This window comes from Rhipicephalus sanguineus, chromosome 1 (genome assembly GCF_013339695.2).
Source record: "Rhipicephalus sanguineus isolate Rsan-2018 chromosome 1, BIME_Rsan_1.4, whole genome shotgun sequence".
NCBI lineage: Eukaryota > Metazoa > Arthropoda > Arachnida > Ixodida > Ixodidae > Rhipicephalus > Rhipicephalus sanguineus.
This window is the reverse complement of record NC_051176.1, coordinates 211,567,835-211,586,786: the sequence shown is the minus strand read 5'-3', so window position 1 is coordinate 211,586,786 and position 18,952 is coordinate 211,567,835. Positions and strand designations below refer to the sequence as shown.

Here is an 18,952-nt window from a genome sequence, read left to right as displayed (position 1 = left end):
GGATAAAGTGTATCAGTCAAGCATCGGTGGCGCTTACTGATAAAGAAATGTCTTTTTTGAACTGTGGTTAGCTTGTTGTAATCTGCTAATATGCCTCATGACTTGCTCCGCGCATGCTTTGTGATGATTATTTGTGCTTATATGTTTAGTCCCTTTCTAAAAATAAATCAGTTGTGAGTAAGCGCTCGTTTTGTACCTTCTTTCTGTGTCCTCCGTCTTTTGTGCGCGCTAAAAAAGTTTCAACATGAATTCATACCAACTCGCCCAGCTCACAGTTTTACTGCAGTCAGCTCTTTTTCGCTCAAGGCAACAGATGGGCAGCTAACGCAATTGTGACCAGCCCATGATATGGTGGCTGCCTCGATGATTTCTCGCGTGAGGAATGACTTACATTGAGTTAATATCTTACATCTGTCAAAAATAGGTTTGCACCCACAGTCACTACAGTGCACACCAAGATGACTTTGAATCGCGCTATTCACATTGTAGTAGTGTTCTCTTAGCTGATCGTGAATGACTTCATACAAACCAGCATTCACTGTGAGTTTCATTCCCTTGGCTTTATTCTTATCCTTTCTGCAGCCAGATGTCATTCCTCACAAGGTTGTGGCTTTCCTCACAAGCCGGTTTCGGGTATTCTCATCTGTTCAAGACACACACGGAGCACGCGCTTACGTAAGCACACACGTGCTTAGGGGCCCCTCCAATGCGTCGGCTCGCTGGCCCTCCTTTGTCAGCAGCACTGTTGAGTGCCCAAACCACCGCACGTAGCCTCCCTACCTAGGCCACATGGTGCTGGCATTCACACACTCGCTGGCGCATCTTTGTCACAAGCGTAAAGGGTTGAAAACGTCGTTTGCGGGCCAGCTCGCACAGGCGACACAGTAGCCACGTTTTCCAAAAATCAGTTTGCTCGTGTGCGCTTGGGCGGCACTTTCGCCAAATGTGACCCACCATGCTCTGCCGTCGACCCGTTTGCCCATCACCTGAGGCATCATGCATCTGCTGGTGCAGAAACCCCACTGTTCTCCATACCGTTGAATAGGCCCTTCTGGGTCTGGCGCGCATGGCGGAGAACAGGCGTGACCCTCTAGCAGCTGCACCTGCTTCGGACCAATTACTGCTGCACACATCTGCGGCACAGCTCCGTGTAAAACATGAGGCAGTTTTAGAATAGCGTACGCTAAGATAGCGGTCGTTGCGGGCGCCCGCTATTTCCGTAACTTAATGGGGGCCAGCAAAAGGTTAGCGTACGAGGCATGCATAGTGGTGACAAACGCTAACAGAAAGCTTTGCGTGTGCTATTCTAAGGCCCGTATTCTGAAACGCCGCTTACCTCAGACCATTTCCTTACCTTACGTGAGGAGCCCTTCATGCCTCCTTATCTTAAGGAGCTCCTTGAGGGAGCCAGCGTATTCTAAAAGCTTCCTTCAACCTTCCTTTCCTAAGGGCCGCCTCAGTAAGGTAAGGCGCATGTTTCACAAGTCTGGGATCAAGAGTACGTCTCAAATACAGACTAAACGTCCGTTTTCAAGCAAGAATAAGCAATATTTTTTTAGGCATAACGATGAATAATAACGTGTACACTGCTTTTGTGGGAAATACTGACTAAACATCCGTTTTCAAGCAAGAATTAAGGAACATTTTTTGTGCATAATGATGAATGTGTACACTGCTTTTTCGCGACATGGGTGCACAGCCTTTTCCATTTACTTAACTTTCGCCTGTTGCAGAAGACAAAAACAGGATGGTCGAGCAACCTTGGAGCTCACTGCGTTCATTGACACATTTCAACGGCCTGTTATGTGAGAGCGAGTAATAAAGACTGTTTAACCGAGCAGAGTTAAGCTTGTGAAATCTCTTTGCTTTGGTGCAAATTTGACTAGAATGTACTTACGTCCAAGTAAATTGTTATTTTTACATTCGAAACAAGGGCGCGTCTATCGGGTCGTACATCGCGCCTTCGTGGATTGACCTTTTTTTTTTTTTTTGCTAAATCAGAAATCTTACAGCAGCGGTTCCCAGGAACCCAAGTCCTGATAGTATTCAGATATATGTGCACTATTTCTTAGTAGTCTTACAGTGTGGTGCCTCGGAGTTGCATTCTGAGTTGTCACAAATGGTCGGAATATTTGAAGAATGTCGCCCGTCGTCATAACACGTGTTATTCCCTTCTAGGATTCTGTCAGGTTCCTTGACCTTAAGCTCGATTTCACCCGTGATCATGTTTGCCGGACATATGAGCTAGGCTCGTACAAGCTCAACTCCGCACAGTAAGCTTGTCAAAAGGTTTATTGTTGGGACTTGCTTCTACAACGCATTAAAATAGGCATGCTGCCACAAAGTAGGCGCCAGCTTTCAGGCACAGGTCACTCACCTGTATCACGACTGATTTCTAAATCTCAGTGGCTGAGATAATTCACAGAAAAGGAAAGGAGGGTTTTCTGGGCATACATTGTAGCGTATGCGGCTGCACCCATGTGTTCGCTGAGACCAACGTGATTTCTCATACCCGGACGACCGCACCTGTTTCATTGCGGAAGCAGCCCGCATGGCATGTGAAGAATGCCATTGTTAGCCTAATCCAAACAAGACCTGTCATTCCTGGAAGATGGCAGCACAAACGGTGTGCGATGAGGGGGCCTACCGTTTCGCATTCCTTGAGTCTGTTCTTCTTTTCTCTATTCCTGTAAAATGCCTTGTCCTCTTCGCGCTGCGCAATCTTAACGTAAAATGTTGACAGCCGTTTGGCCGCACACTCAAAAACACGCCTGGCAAGCATTTTTCCAACAACGACGAGCTTGTGCAGAAGCGAGCTTGTGCAGAAGTGCAAGGCATCGATCGAAAATAAGAAATCGGACACATTGTCGCTGACAAAGTACTGCAGAGAAGCGCCCTTTCAGTGCAAGTAGCAAGGTAAGGAGGCCCGAAGGCAGCCCTAGAGCTACCTTAACTTGAGGGAACACCAAGGAGGGCCTCAGTGAGGGAACCTTAGTAAGGAGCGTTCCAGAATACGTGATAAGGCGGCCTCAAGCAGTTAAGGCCCCCTCACCGAGGTAAGGAGCGTTTCATAATACGGGCCTTAATCTCCCTATTGCCTTCAATCTCGTGAGCAGCACTGCTGTTTGGTGTGGCACTGCGCGGTTGGTTGTGCACTGGGAGAATCGCGCGTGCCAACAGCACATTGTGCATTTCCCTGGTCTTTCCGTGCCCGTGATTCTCGGACGTGACTTCCTCACGCGCGCGGGTATCGTGAATGACCTGGGAAGCGGTGGATACAGGGCCTTCCCTTCAGGCGCCCTACAACCATTCGCAACACTAGCAGTGGCCACCGCTACCTTTAAAGGCCAACTCCGGCGATTTTTCGAGGTCGATGGATCTCAAAGAAATTCGCTGGGTACGTTCCTTTGAAAGTTTCCGTCATTTATGCCAAGTTACAGGCTTGAGACACGCGCAGATTGTTTGCAAATGAATTTTAAAGATTGTCTGCAAACGCTCTCCCGGTTTTTCACAATTATTGGCAACATTGCGTCTGTGACGTCAATAGGCGACGGAAGTGACGCAGCCAAGGGTACCGCTAACTGTCAGTATCAGACGCGGCACTGTCAGTCGCAGACATTACGGCTGATGCGCGGCGTCCTCACCTCTCCACTGTGCGCCTGCTCGCCCCGGCTGTCACAGTTTTCATACTCCGCGCCGGCATGACCGGCATACCTTGCACGACTTCCGGTTCGTAACAACTGCTACGTCATACAGAGACAGTACACTCGGTTGGGTTTCGGTTTCGGTATTGCGCCTTTTTGCTTATTAAAAATTATTTTCGGATTTGCTGAGCATTTCTTCTATCGTGCGCGTGACTAGAGTGACTCAGGAACAAAAGAGCACCATTACCCTAACATGGTGAAAAAATCGCCGGAGTTGGCCTTTAAGTAGTACCGGACGCCACTCAAGAGTTTGCTCTCCGGAAGCTTGAATGCTATGTCAACGGAGTGCCATTTCTGGCAGAAATTAACCCCATGGTGCTTCTCTGGCTTAGGCGCTTGTGCGAGCCCAAGGCCACCTCGTGCATTGGGCATTGACTTTGCAGCAGTACAACTTTGTTGTGCACTACCAGAAAGGGAGTTCAAACATCATGGCTCATGCCTTGTTGCATGGCCCCGTTTCGGCGTCTGACACTTGTGTCCACCACTCCCTAGAGCAACTGCACTCGGGAGTGGTGCAAAAACTCGAAGCAACGATGGCCACACTCTGAAATTGATATTTGCTAAAACAAGGTGCATTTAAACACAGCTTTCTTACACAGACAATTTTTGACTGGAATGCTCTTCCTAAATCCATTTTTGAGGAGGCTAATTTTCAAGCAACACTGGACAAGTTGTTGTTTTAGTTATTCTTTTTATTTGCTTGTTACCTAGTACATATTATATGTTTAGTGGTGAAACGCTGCTCAATTGCTAGTGATGTTATTAATTTTTAATCCAGATTTTTTTGTTTACTAGTGGTGCTTTGATTTTCCACTCCTGCTTGGGCCTGTTATGGCCTGCAGTATTGTGAAATAAATAAATAAACAAACAAACAAATAATAAATAAATTGTTGACAACCTGCCTCGAGTGCCTTTTCTGTCTCGTGTCGAAGAGTTGGCAAACTCGGTTGTAGCGTCTTCGTGCGCAGCGGCGGTGAAGCAACGTCACGTCTCTTACCGGTCGCGCTCGTAGGGTAAGCTTCGTGCAAGCTTATCTCCACACCGTGAAAGCTTGAAATGAGTGCTAACTAGCGAGCTTTTTAATAAATACATGGAATTCTATGGCTGGATCATACCACTTAGAGTTATCACAAAATTTGAATTGAGCTTTCACTATATTCCTATTTCTGCCAGACGGACAAAAAAAATTCTGTACCCAATAACCAATTTATTTTAAACATAACAGCCACACTTTTTACTCAATCATCCAGTAAACAATCTCCTTTTATAAATTAAGTATATTGTGTAGCAACTGATCACTTGCATATGTACAGTAGCCATAGAACGTAACTTGCAGTTTCCACTAAGTTCAGTAAGTTTTAAGTGACACAATAAGTTTTAAGTGACAGAGCTCTGTCAAAAGTATACTTACGGGTTGTGTTCTGCCAGAAGGATGTGCCCAGTATGGTGCACAGGACAAGTGGATACTATCACATTGGTTCATCTCCAATTCCCACCACATGACCACAGCATGACAGGTGGCCTCTGCCTTTGACATTAGATAGACACACGCAGTTTCTGCCTCTTCCATCGTCTCGAGTTCAGAAAAAACGTACCTGAAAAACACACACAAAGCATGAAATGATGTCACTAAGATGCATTATACGATTATACTGAAATGAGCATTTCAAAATTAGGACCAAAGAAGACAAAATGAGAATTTCTGGCACACAAGAATTAATCATCAGGTTACTAAATTGGGAGAGTTTCATACCACTGTAATTCATGGTCACAGAAATAAAGAAGGCACTCACGACTGCTTGTAAGTGCCCTGTACCCATTACCGTATTTTTTCACATATAACCCACACCAAAAAATGGGAAAATGTGCTTATAAAGTGGGGGTGCGAGTTATATGCAGGGGTGATATGCATTTTTTATTTTTTTATTTTGTACAGTAAAAGTTAGGGGTGCGGGTTATAGTATGCAGGGGCGGGTAATATGCGAGAAAATATGGTATGCAAAGGATCAATGGCAAGCTGCAACAAACAATGAGCAATGGGTGCACAAAAAATGTGGCCAAATAAACCCCAAAGTAAAGAACATATGACAAACTAATATGTAATGATTATAAACTATGATGGTACTTGGAAGCGCAATACTACACACAAGATACACAAGAACTCAACAAGACGAGCGATAATAAACTACACCTAAAATTTGCTAAGTTTGCCATTTTGAGATGCGGCCACTGCTCCCCTTGCCTTCACCTTGCGTTATACCATTTCATGATGGAGCAGCATTTACACGCCTCCAGTTAATTTCTAGTTTAACACCTTTATAAGAGATATGCACAGGGGCACAGGTCTCATCCCTTATATGGAGGGTCTCTTATAAGCAGGGCATCACATTCTCATTTTCTGGTCAACCCCTATTTCAATAGAAACACACTGGTGTCTCTTATACTGACTTGCCTGTTGCATCAGTGCCCCTTATAAACAGGTTCAACTGTATTAAAGAAGCCCTCCAACACTATTCACGCCCTCTTTTTTTTTTTTTTTTTTTTTTTTTGCGGGTTGCACAGACTGAAGGATGGAAAGATTAATGCAGCAAGAATGGCAGCAATATGGACACACAGTCCAAAGTTATTCGGCTTAGAAAATTCGAAATACAAGAAAAAAAAAAAGAATGCCTACCCTCAACTTTATTTTCACGGGGTCACATGACCACATTTCACTCGCCACTGATGTTGCAAGGTGCTGCCAACGGAATGAGCTGAGAGGTCCCATGTAGGGGAAGCTTGCACATCACTGTTGCCTGCTCCATCCAATGCAGCGATCACGCCGTTACCACAGTAACAAACAACGTGGCACTGCAGCCCCCGCACTCCGAGGAAAAGGGTGAGACCAATAACAATGCGTCGAGGTGAAAGACTTTCACCCTTTGAATGCCGTAACACTCACGAGTACACAACATGAGGCTGATCAGGAGGGTACACAGGCAAGAAGAAAAAAACCTTAGTGTAACGACAAACCTCGTGTGCACATTTTTCTATGCTCAGAGGCCACAGGCTGAAAAGCAGACAGCGCCCCTACTGCGTTTTCAAGTTCTTTTTCTTTTTTACGACGCTATCTGTTTGCGTTAATATAAAAAGTACAGCAAACTAAGATTCCCCGAACTCCAAGCCAGATGCAAAATAGCAGCCAGCACCTCTATCGTGTTTTCTAGCAGTCTTTTTTTGTTGTTGCAACAGTGTCTGTTTGGCATTCAATGGAAAAGCACGCAAAAGAAACTCGCTCATTTCTTTTTTGATGCATTGTCTCGATCACTTCCAACGTTACGTTTATTCATTCAGAGGCCTGCACTCTGCTCAGTCATTCCCGCCCGCAATAGTTATGGCGAACACCACTATGCGTTGATGTGGTCAGCAGCGATGTAGCGATTGCATTGCATGATTATAATAATAAATCTACTGATATCAGTGCTTTGGCCTACGCCAAAATTATCCCCAGCCATCAGTCTACACAACCCACAAATAAAAAATAGGTGCTTCAAAAGTGTTGGAGGGCCATCTTTAACCTTTTACAGCACAATTTTTCCTTTCTTAGTGCATTCAGCTAAGAGTAGCGAGGTCGTGCGTGCTAAGATCAGTAATAATATAACATAAAGGTAAAGACAACAAAACAAACACCACAAGTTGTCTACAATGAGTAAACCACTGGGCACAGTGATGTTCCCATAAAACATTTTAATACAGCTAGGAGATTAAACATTAGATATGACAAAATGAGTGGTTCCACAAAATTATGTTTACCCGCTTCTGCTACCTCGTGTGTATGTGCCGTGCTTACTGTAGAGCAATTTATACAACACATGGTGGACATATGCGTTCATTACAAAGGTAGGCCTCGTTGAGTCTTATTCTTTGGTTGTAACCACAATATATCCGTTGTAAGAATTCCGACCTGCAACTTGTTTGAGTTCTCCATGCTCCAAGTTGCTCACTTTAAAATTCTGCCCCATTGTAATGATTGCACCCCCCAAGCCACCATCAGTTTTTAGAGAAAAAAAAAGTGTGATCATTATGTGACTGAATACAATACAGTTTATGTGGCCATATCTATCCACAACTGACAAACATGAAAAAATTTACGTGACAGACAATGGAAAATAACAACTGCCGACGTTGCAATAAAAAAAAGTTCACAATCAGTCATTAAAAAGTCAACACTGAATTGGTGGAGAATGACAGAAAGCTAAGCTAGTTGGTATGAATTCATGGTATAAAAGTTGGCAAGGAGACACGGACATGAGAAGAGATCAGAACTACACAATTGCTCAGATCTCTTCTCTTGTGTCCATGTCTGCACGACAACTTCTTTTATTGTTAATTCGTCAAGAGAAATAGTTGGCACGGAAAGGGTGCTTTCAAAAATCAGCACGATCAGTGTTGGCACTCACTATAAGTACAAAATTGTAGACCAGAAATTTCTGTTCCTTCAGTTTTTTCTTTTATTCAAACCACACTGACAAAAACCAACTTTGTGGTTAACTACAGTTAATCACAGGAGCTCTAAATATTAATGTGTTACAAACACACACGAGTTCACGATGAGTACAGCTGACTGTGGTCACACTGAAGTCCACAACATATGTGCAACCAATTCTATATTATAGGAGGCCCATATGTACTGATGAAGGTAATAAGATGACTGAGCCACAAGTACAAGAAGCTCCAGAGAAGGTTGTCATCCTTAACTGAAAATTCTTGCTTGTAAATTACATTGCAGATTAATTACATTACATTTTCATCCTCAATTGAAAATTCTTAGAAGAACAGACTGTTGGGCGAGTTGGTAATGCATTCTGTAAAAACTGCGCGAAAAACGTGGACAAAGGGAGAAACGGACGGCACAAGCGCCGTCCTTTGTCCCTTTGTCCCTTTGTTTCTCCCTTTGTCCACGTTTTTCGCGCAGTTTTTACAGAATGAAAATTCTTGCGGGACAATTATACATTGCAGAGGGGAAAATAGCATAGTCATGTTGCTCATGAAAAACAAAATATTTTAACACTACTTATTGCCATCTCGAGCCACCATGCACTCTATTAGCTTACAGTGTCATGCAGCTGGGTGATTCCACGTAAGATCGAACAAACGATGGCTGGTCGACCTCTCAAAATTATTTCAAAATTTTATATATTATTGCCTGATGAGTGGAAAGAAGAGATCCGCAATTTGTTTTGCCGCCAAAAATTTTTTCGAACCACAGGAAATCAATAATGACGAAGAGGTGGAGTGGAGCGCTCATCCGCTCTGCTGTTTTGGCCAACTTTCGTTATGAATTGCACAAAATATATTAAAGTTAGGTAGCTGAAATTTATTTACCTAAATATATGCATGTTTTTGCTTCTGCTCAGGTATTTTTAGTTTTTATGTGTAGTGTAGATGTTTTTATAAAAAAACCTCAAAAATGGCCCAATCGGCAAAATTTTCTTTACTTTGAAGGTCTTTATCTCAAAAAAGCCTTGTAGCAGAGCGACAAAAATTACGTTCTTCGCATGCTTATCTACCAACTGCCAAATCTTGTATTTATATAACTTTTCAGTAAAGAGATATGATCGGGCTAAGTTCAAGAAAACACCGAACAATGGAAACTTCTGACGACAATTAAAAAAAAAACCCATTTTTTAAATTTCTTAAACTTTGTCCAATTATTCTCCTCCACATCAGCTTTCACAATCATTAAAAAACATGTTGCATAATGTCGTTGCACTCATAGTTACGGCCCCTCCAATGAGACCCTTAGGCAAGGATGGGCAATTCCGACTTCTTGCCCAGCAGGTACCTAAAAAGGTGTCGCCGGCACTGAAGACGTTAATTTTGAAATATTTTGGTCACTGCAGCGGCCACGAGCGCGGAGCTACCGAGTAGGCGCGCGCGCACCCGAGATTTTCGTTCTAAGAGACAGCGCAATGAGAGCTCGTTCTCGCTTCCTCAGACCGATTGAGTTCGAAACAGCAACACCTCTCGGGTGACTTGAATGCACGTGCACTGGAGCTTCGCCATTCTATCCGCCCTCTCTAGCGCTGATAACACGGCGGAGGTGGAAGCAAGATGAAAACTCTATAAGGGAGCTATGAGCGCTCGCTTCACGCACGCTGCTGCCACAGAAACTGCGCTGCGCCAGTTGCGATCAGTGGAAAGCATGAACGTGGCGCTCCAGTGGCAAAGCAAAATATGGATTGTCAAAAGGAAAGAAAAGCAAAACTATCGGTAACCGGATGCGCTTGTCTATATTAGATGCCGGCAGCAGACGGCGTGAACGGGCCGCGTGTTCGGTGCGCTGTTCACACTTCATTCGGCGCGGATAGTTCTTGTGCTTTGCTCTTACACTACTCCTCCTGTGCGTCTCATGACGAGAAAGTATAGCTCTGAATGAGTCTATTGTGGAGACTACCTTTCGAAGCACAAGAAGCTTAAAGGAGTACTGACACGAATTTTAAAAAATTTCGGATTGTTGCTCTAAATAAAAATACTGGTGTCGAGAAACCTAAAACGACTATTGTGGTGCCTGGGAATGCATCCTATATATTTTAATTAGCGCCACCTTAAAAAGACACTTTCGGTTTCGATATCGAGGGGGTGGCTTCTCAGTGTCGTTTCATAGCAGTGTGTCGTCACGGAGATACAGAAATTCGCGACGTACTAGCGGGAAATCCGTCATCTGCTCGTGGTGCAATAGACAACGATGAGTGAATTGTCGTCCAGTGACCCTGACAGTGATTTCTACGATTTAGGCTGCATGCAGGACGCAGAACTCGCGAACTCGGAGGAACTGTCTTGATCGTAATATAATCGACAGCGCAATTCGAAAATAAATTTAGTTGTGAGTTCAGCGCTGTGTCCTCTTCTTTCTGTCCGTGTTTAACCTGTTGCGCTGTCGATTATATTACGATGAACATCCACCAACTAGCCCAACTCGCGATCCTGCTTCAACTGTCTTGACTTGTCGGGATAATGTCCTTGCAGTGTGGCTGGCTTGCAAATGCTCAGCGACGAAAACTTCAAAGTCAAATTAAATATTTTATACGTGTTCTCCGACTCCAGTGTGTGGACAGCGTGGACACATGCATACCAACGAAGCAAAAAATGTCCATTTTGCGATGTCTCAAAATCGTGTCAGTACTCCTTTAATTATTGCAAAGAAACCAAAATTTCGCAGAGTTACCGACGTAGACATAAATGCTTTGAAGGAACGTTTAACGCCTGAAAGATCAATGACTGTCAGTGAGACGGACTACTTGTGCTAGCGTGCTTTTGCTACCACTGCAATGAAAGATCTTCACGGAACGCACAGTTTAACGATGACATTCTTATGCCCCCTGAAAAAGAAATCGACGCAATTAACCAGATCACTGCGACTACCGGTGCACGTGCGTTGAAGTCACCCGAGAGGTGTTGCTGTTTCGAACTCAATCGGTCCGAGGACGCGAGAACGAGCTCTCATTGCGCCGTCTCTTACAACGAGCATCTCGAGTGCGCGCGCGCCTACTCGGTAGCTCCGCGCTCGTGGCCGCTGCAGTGACCAAAATATTTCAAAATTAACATCTTCAGTGCCGGCGACACCTTTTTAGGTACCTGCTGGCCTTTTAATAAAAAGAAATTCAATCCTGCCTGCATTTTATACACTTGCTGGGCAAGAAGTCGGAATTGCCCATCCTTGAATAAGGGTCTCATTGGAGGGGCCGTAACTATTAGTGCAACGACATTATGCAACATGTTTTTAATGATTGTGAAAGCTGATGTGGAGGAGAATAAGTGGACAAAGTTTAAGAAATTTAAAAAATGGGGTTTTTTTTTAATTGTCGTCAGAAATTTCCATTGTTCGGTGTTTTCTTGAACTTAGCCCGATCATATCTCTTTACTGAAAAGTTATATAAATACAAGATTTGGCAGTTTGGTAGATAAGCATGCGAAGAACGAAATGCAGAATTTTTGTCGCTCTGCTACAAGGCTTTTTTGAGATAAAGACCTTCAAAGTAAAGAAGATTTTGCCGATTGGGCCATTTTTGAGGTTTTTTATAAAAACATCTACACTACACATAAAAACTAAAAATACCTGAGCAGAAGCAAAAATATGCATATATCTAGGTAAATAAATTACAGCTACCTAACTTTAATATATTTTGTGCAATTCATAACGAAAGTTGGCCAAAACAGCAGAGCGGATGAGCGCTCCACTCCACCTCTTCGTCATTATTGATTTCCTGTGGTTCGAAAAAATTTTTGGCGGCAAAACAAATTGCGGATCTCTTCTTTCCACTCATCAGGCAATAATATATAAAATTTTGAAATAAATTTGAGAGGTCGACCAGCCATCGTTTGTTCGATCTTACGTGGAATCACCCAGCTGCTTGTTTTTGACAGCAGCCAGCAGATACACTGCCACTTCGTCATATTTATGACGTCACCAATCCAGCCTAAAGCACAGTATAATTTTTACAGGATGCATGCTTTTGTGAAATGTATTTTGGTTGAAAGTTTAAACAGCATACTTACAGAGTTCAGTAGTTCTGTACTGCCGCAGCGACATCATCTCAACATGACAGCCCCACGAAACAATACTAGATACATTTTAGGTCACTGAAATGCTAGACATTATCACTAACCAATGGTGAAATGGTGTGCTTGTTTATTCCAGGCATGTCAAGAGCATCGTAGAGCACTGTGATGTAAGCTTGACTTCACTCGAATACTAATTGGCGGCATAATTTTCCGGCTTTTCACACCAGCCAATCAGTGCACACCGAAGGCAACAATTTGGCAATATCTCCAAAAGCAATCCTCTCAGAACACGGCCCTTGTAGTACCTTTCCAGCTACATTTCTTGCTACAATAACTTTCTTTGAATCCTTCAATTCTATGTGAAGTTATAGGCAGTTTAGTCATCACGCCTCAGACTGACCTTTCCTCCCCAAAAGCTTAGTAGAAGTTACACTAGGGGGGATGGCAAGAGGGGCAAAACCGCACTCATCATGGCCTTGAGCATTTTCTCTCTCTCGTTCACTTTCTTTTTTATTTGAAGGTGTCAGCTATTACTTCCAGTTCGGGTGTCCATGGTGCTCTTCAGATATGCTCAGGTGACTTAAGCTGCTGAATGTCACCACACGCTCAGAGGTACATGAGCCATAATCAATTAGAGCATGTGGTATCTTAGACTTGCTCAACAGTTACAGACACTCTCCCATTTTTAAGGAGAGAGAAGTGCCCAATGCTCGTGCGTGTATCAGCTCAACTGCAACGAGCAACCTTGGTACTTGCAAGGGTGGGATAGAAGCCCCGCTGGAAATGTTATTGTGGATGGCACTGTCCATTATTCCAGGAAGAAGTCCCTTATGTTTATACTGCTTAGTAAACATTTTTCAGAAATAAATAAATAAAATAAATCCAAGAAAAAAAAATAAAGAGCAGAGTATTTGGAAAGCATAGTAAACACAGTGTAAACTGGCACAGTATTGATGTTCAGCGCATCTTTAAAACAGTCATCAAGTAAACAGTTATACACATTACAATGTGTGGCATGTCATAATAGACATTAATTCACCTGAATACAGGCATCTGGTCAGTGACACACTCAAAGTCGCAGCGCCGCAGCTGACTCAGTTGAATGTCAAAGACTGCAGGGCTACCAGGACATGTTCGCACTAATGCAGGCACCTCGACTTTAAGCTCGGGTGTCACTTGAATGGCACTTGGGATGTGAAAACTCCTTAGAAATGGTGACTCCACGACCTGAGCATACACTGTGGCCGCATGTGGAACTGTGATGCAATCCAACTGCAGGCAGAAGCATTGGTAAAACAAATTTTCACTTCTTTGCACAGGCTTCAGCACATACATCACAAGTGACATAGGATATACTTTATTCTCGGGCAAGCAGACCTGGTTGCTTAAAAATGCTACTCATTTTGCAATAAATAAGAATTTTTTTCAATTGCTTTCCTGGTGCACATTTCGTAGGATGCTCCAGAAAGCATCCTCCAAAAGCTTATGCCAGAAAAGTAAATGTATTTTAAAACAATTTTGCTTCATGTTGCGCATCTACCGTTTATGCTGACAAACAAATGCTACTTGACAATTTTTCCGATGGATTAATACACTACACTGGAAGCAACGTCCAGGCTACATTCAAAATAAGGGACACACAATCACACAGCAAATTACCACTACAATGCAAATTGTTACCCACAAAACTTCAGCTCCCCTCTACAACCCTTTTACCTCCATTTTGGAAGCGGTATGTTCATGTTCCAGAAAAAAATCTGCATTTTTTTCGTGATAGCCAAAATATTACAAGGGTGAATGTTCTTGATGCATTGAGATAGAAAGAATATGCCCCACCTGTCAAGCTCATGTATGTATACTCCATTTCATACATCAGGGGTAACGCTGTGAAGCTATGCAAGAAGTTCGATCAGCAATATGTGCAAGTCCGTGCGCCTTGCGCTTGGATTTCGTTGTCGTAAATGTGACCTACGTGACTGCCTCTGGCTGCGTGCTGCCTGAACTAATTGAGGGAGGCCGCGATACGAAAACAAAGAGACACTAAGTAATCCAAAGCAACCCACTGACAACTGTATAAATAATGGGGTTTGTTTATTCCTAAAGCACAAAGCATGTTCATTTATTACTCAGTCTAAAAGCGAAAAAAAAAATCACATTACGGGCATGGGAGTCAGTAGAGAAGGGTGGGGGGTGGGGGGGTGCAAAAGGGGCACTTGCCCCTCCCAAGCTACACCAGCGGCTCCCCCTTACTGCGATGCAACATGGCTTTGCACCCCTCAAGACAAAATCCTGCGAACGACCATGATTACAGGTGGTAAAGTCATTGAACTATTTTTTGGTACGAACGCATCTACTGCAAGAAGTCTCGCCAGCTTCCATAGCATTGCACCTGATGCATGGAACGGAGTACAGTAACCTGCTAGTTGCAATCGGCAATAAAAGTCATTTGCAAAAGATAAGTCAGCAGGAAGGCAAGTACTAGAGGAGAGTCCTGTAAATTTATTAGATAGACATCACTTGTGTTGTCATTTTTGCCCACCAAGTTAAGTGAACTGTTCCAGATGGCTTAAACAGAAGTTAGTGGAACATGTCGAGCCGCGGCGCATGAAGTGCGGAGTGCACGCATGCGCATCAAACTGCTGCGCACAAGCACGCACCGTCATCCTCACCTACTATTGTTTGCAGCATGTGTAGTGTGTATACGATTTCATAGTCACCGCAGATCGAAAAATTTTGATTATAAATTAGGCACACTTGACCGGTAAGCTTTCCGTTGCGCAAAAAAAAGCAGGTACCATAAAAATTGCCTGCTGGTCCCTTTAATGTTATGCATATCATTTTTCGCTCTCACACACTATCTGGCTCTCAACTTCTCGATTTCTTATGGTACATTCAGCTGGGTGCCACCGCGCTGACTCAGATTGCAACAATGTGGAGACTGCACTTGATCCGAGCCAGACAATTGATTTCTGAGCCGAACGTGTAGCCAATCGCCAGAGCAATCGGAGGCCAGAAGAGGATACACGTCACCATGTCTATTGCAAATGGACGAGGTGTGGGAGTCGCATGGTAAATGTCCGTTGCACTCAAAGGTCAAAGTGAGAGCTCCTCAGAGTGCTCTAAGTTGGAGCATGGTGCTCTGAAAGAGCCAGCCGAACGTATTTAGAGCGCTTGAATTCGACCAGCCAAATGTGATACGCGCCGCCAGAGTGCTTCAAAACGACCTCTCGAATGTATCATTAGTTACTCTCCAAGTTTTTGCCCAATATGTGTGGGGATCGAGAGCGTCCTCCTACCTGGCGCCTCGTTCCCCAGCTGCCGCGCGCGGGCCGGCCGCGTAGCCCGGGCGCACTTAGGCACCGGCAATCGCCAAGATGGCGCCAGGGCGCCTCTTTGTCTGGGCGAGCCAAGCGTCGGCTCCGTCCCGCGCTGGCATGTCCGGGCACGCTACGCTGGCGCGCTGCGCGGGCCTACGTCACAACGCAGCGCCATTCCCCATTGGGCCGCTGGTGACATCCTCCTCTCCTACGAGCTAAGATGCGCCCGACGATTCGCTCGTGGCGGCGGATGCTCTCAGGCTAGCACGAGGGGTTGACGCGCTGCTCTGCAGGCGGCTTCTCGTTTGTGTGCTCGACTGCTGCCCTTTGTGTGATAGTCGTAGCGCCGCTGGCAAGCGTACTCGATCGGTCTTGCGGAGTTCCCTCCTTTCGGCCTGCAAGCCCGTGACTGTCGTACTGTGCTGCATCTTGGGTTAATAAACCCGTGTGTTTGTTGACCTCCTGCCACGAGTGCCTTTTCTGCGCCGTGCCGGAGAATCGACGAACCCGGCCGTAGCGTCTATGTTCGCTGCGGCAGTGGAGAACGTCGCGTCCCTTGCCGGTCGCCTCGTAGGGTAAGCTTTGTGCTAAACCTATCTCCACATAACTGGCGCCCAACTTGGTTTCGGCATGGCATCAGAGCAGTCCCCCTCGAGGCGCTCGTTCCTGCTCGATCCCGTGGCGACGGACTTGATCTCGTTTGATGCGGACGACGCCGGCAGCACGAGGTAAGCTCGCCTTAGCGGCCCTCGGCTTTCGGCCACCGGGAGAGATCCCGTCTTGGGGTCTCCTTTGGTGATGACCGCTCGAATGTGGACTACAGTCCTAGCCTAGCCAGTCTCCGGTTTTCTCAGCTGTTCGAGACACACGCGGAGCACGTGCTTTCGGGCCTCTCCAATGCGTCGTCTCCGCTCGCTGGCCTTTCTTTGTTAGCAGCACAGCTGAGTGTCCAAACCGCCGCACCAGAGCGTCCCTACCTAGGACACATGGTGCTGGCATTCATACGCTCGCTGGCCCATCGTTGTCACGAGCGTAAAGGGTTGACGATGTCGTCCGCGTTTTCCGACGATCATTTTCCTCATGCGCGCTTGGGCGACGCTTTCGGCAAATGTGAGCCACCGTGCTCCGTTGTCGATTCGTTTGCCTGTCGCATGAGGCATCATGTGTCCGTCGGTACGGAAACCCTACTCTTCGCTGTGCCGTTTATTGGCCCCTTTGGGTCCGGCGTGCATGGCGGAGATACAGGCGCACGACCCTCGAACGGCGGCGCCTGCCTCGGAGCCGCTGCACACAACTGCGGCACAGCTCCAGGCAAAACACGGCCTTCCATCTCGCGAGCAGCATCGCTGTTTCGTGCGGCGCTTCGCGGTTGGTTGTGCGCTGGGAGAATCGCGCGCGCTGACAGCGCTTTGTGTATCTCCCTGGTCTTTCGCTGCCCGTGATTCTCGCGCGCACGGGTATCGTGAATGACGTCCCAAGCGGTGGTTACAGGGTCGTCCCTTTCGGCGCCCTCCTACCATTTGCAACCCTCGTAGTGGCTACCGCTGCCTTTTAAGTTCGGGACGCCACTCGAGATTTCGCTCGCCGGTAGCTTGACTCGCCGGTAGCTTGACTGCTATGTCAACATAGTGCCATTGGTGGAGGAAACGAACCCCATGGCGCTAGTCTGGCTTAAGCGCTTGCGCGAGCCCTCGGGCCGCCTCGCGCGCTGGGCGTTGACTTTTCAGCGGTACAACTTCGTTGTGCGCTACCGGAAAGGGAGTTCAAACGTCGTGGCTCACGCCTTGCCGCGTGCCCCCGTTTCGGTGTGACACTTGTGTTCGCCACTCCCGAGAGCAATCGCATCGAGTAGACTCCGGGGCCTCTGGCTCCAATGGGTCGAAAGGAGCGAACCCCGACGACGAATTGACTTTCGAGTCGATCGCCTCGGGTGAGCACGTCACGTCAGCCGGTATCCTGTTAAGCAGAGAAGAGATACCAAAGGCACAGCAGTGCGATCCGTTGTGGGCTCCAAGAGCCGTGCTCCCAAGGAGCGGGCGCGTATTGACAGTCCGGTATTGCTGTCGGCGCCGTGTGCCGTTTACGCAGTCTGGTATTGCTGCGGGCACGTTGGATTCGCATCTGTCTGTCGCCGGCGGAGTTCTCCTGCGCTACACATCCCACCGGAAGAAGCTCCCAAGGAGTATTTCAAGGTGGAGGTACCCCGCAGTCTCAGGAAAGCCACCCTCGGCTATTTCCACGACTCGCGGTTGGCCGGACATGCGAGTGGCCGTAAGACTTTCCAAAAGTTGTGCCGCTCTGCTACCTGACCAGGCACTAAACGTGACGCTCTTCACTCCACGTGTGGCAATGTGTGAAGTCTCGTGCGGGCAAGCCCCCCGGGCTCATGCAGCCGCCCCTCAAACCCTTTCGTTGCCCGCAGCAGCGACTTGGGAGAGGGGGAGGCGGTCACACAACCGCAGGAAAACCGTGAGAAGGCTGGCCTCAAGTCACGCCACCGGTACAACCTGCGGAAACGCACCTAAGCGACCTTTCTCCCACTGGCAGGTAGCCGGACTTTATTCCATACCATGACAGTGAATGGAGAATAACCGCTAAGGTGCGGCGGCACACGTCTGGAAGTGGTAGAAGGCCCTCTTGGCCGAACAAACCCTCTGACGTGTTGTCCAAGCCATAACCTGGCAAGCGCCCCCTTTGTTGGGCAGCACTGTCAGGCAGGCACCCCTTTTGGCAAGCCGGCTATGCCGGGGGCACTCCTGTCCACTCCTGCATCGTCCGGTCGTCTCCCTGCGCCTGGCTCTACCTTGCCACCAGCCTCTTCCTGACCAGATGGCCTGCTGTTCCCTGGTCCTTCCTGGTGTGGCCTGGTTCCTGCCTTCTGCCCTGCAGCCACCTCCACCCTGCCTAACCCACCTGGCAGCTTCAGCAGCCGCCCCCGGCGGCTGGTCCGTCCACTCAAGCTATGGCCCAGGCCCAAGCGTGGTCGCTCCGGCTTCCGTTCCTGGCTGCCTGCTGTTCCGGCCTGCTGTTCCTGTGTGGCCCCCGTCCCAGCGACTTCCGGCAGTGGGCTGCCGCACGCAACTGGCAGCCACGCCTCGTACGTTCCCGGCTGCCAACCTCTCCAGTCCGGCGAACTTCAAGCGGGCTGGCTGCCCGCCCTTGTGCAGTCTTGCCCCCGTTCCTCCTGGGCTGTGGACCTTCTTCCCGGCGGTGGGCTCTCCCCTTGTGGTGGAACTTTTGGTGGAACTTTTGTGTGGCCATGGCCAACTTTTGGACATGTACCTTCAGGAAGACGACCCCCCCCCCCCCTGTTGGACTTTGCCCCGTTGGCCAGCCCCCTTGCGGCTGAGCTGACTTTGCCACTTGGCCTCGGACAGCCTCTTTCAC

At 47.0% G+C, this 18,952-nt stretch overlaps 1 protein-coding gene across 1 annotated transcript in view; it reads right to left on the bottom strand.

The window, feature by feature from the left end:
* The window catches only part of LOC119406698 (protein arginine N-methyltransferase 7), a 68,469-nt gene that overhangs the window by 35,019 nt on the left and 14,498 nt on the right, over positions 1–18,952 (bottom strand). The window contains exons 6-7 of the mRNA XM_037673430.2: positions 13,288–13,520; positions 5,116–5,299 (exon numbers count right to left, since the gene is read on the bottom strand). Of these exons, the coding sequence (XP_037529358.1) occupies positions 5,116–5,299; positions 13,288–13,520 (417 nt within the window). The remainder of the gene's footprint in view (positions 1–5,115; positions 5,300–13,287; positions 13,521–18,952) is intronic.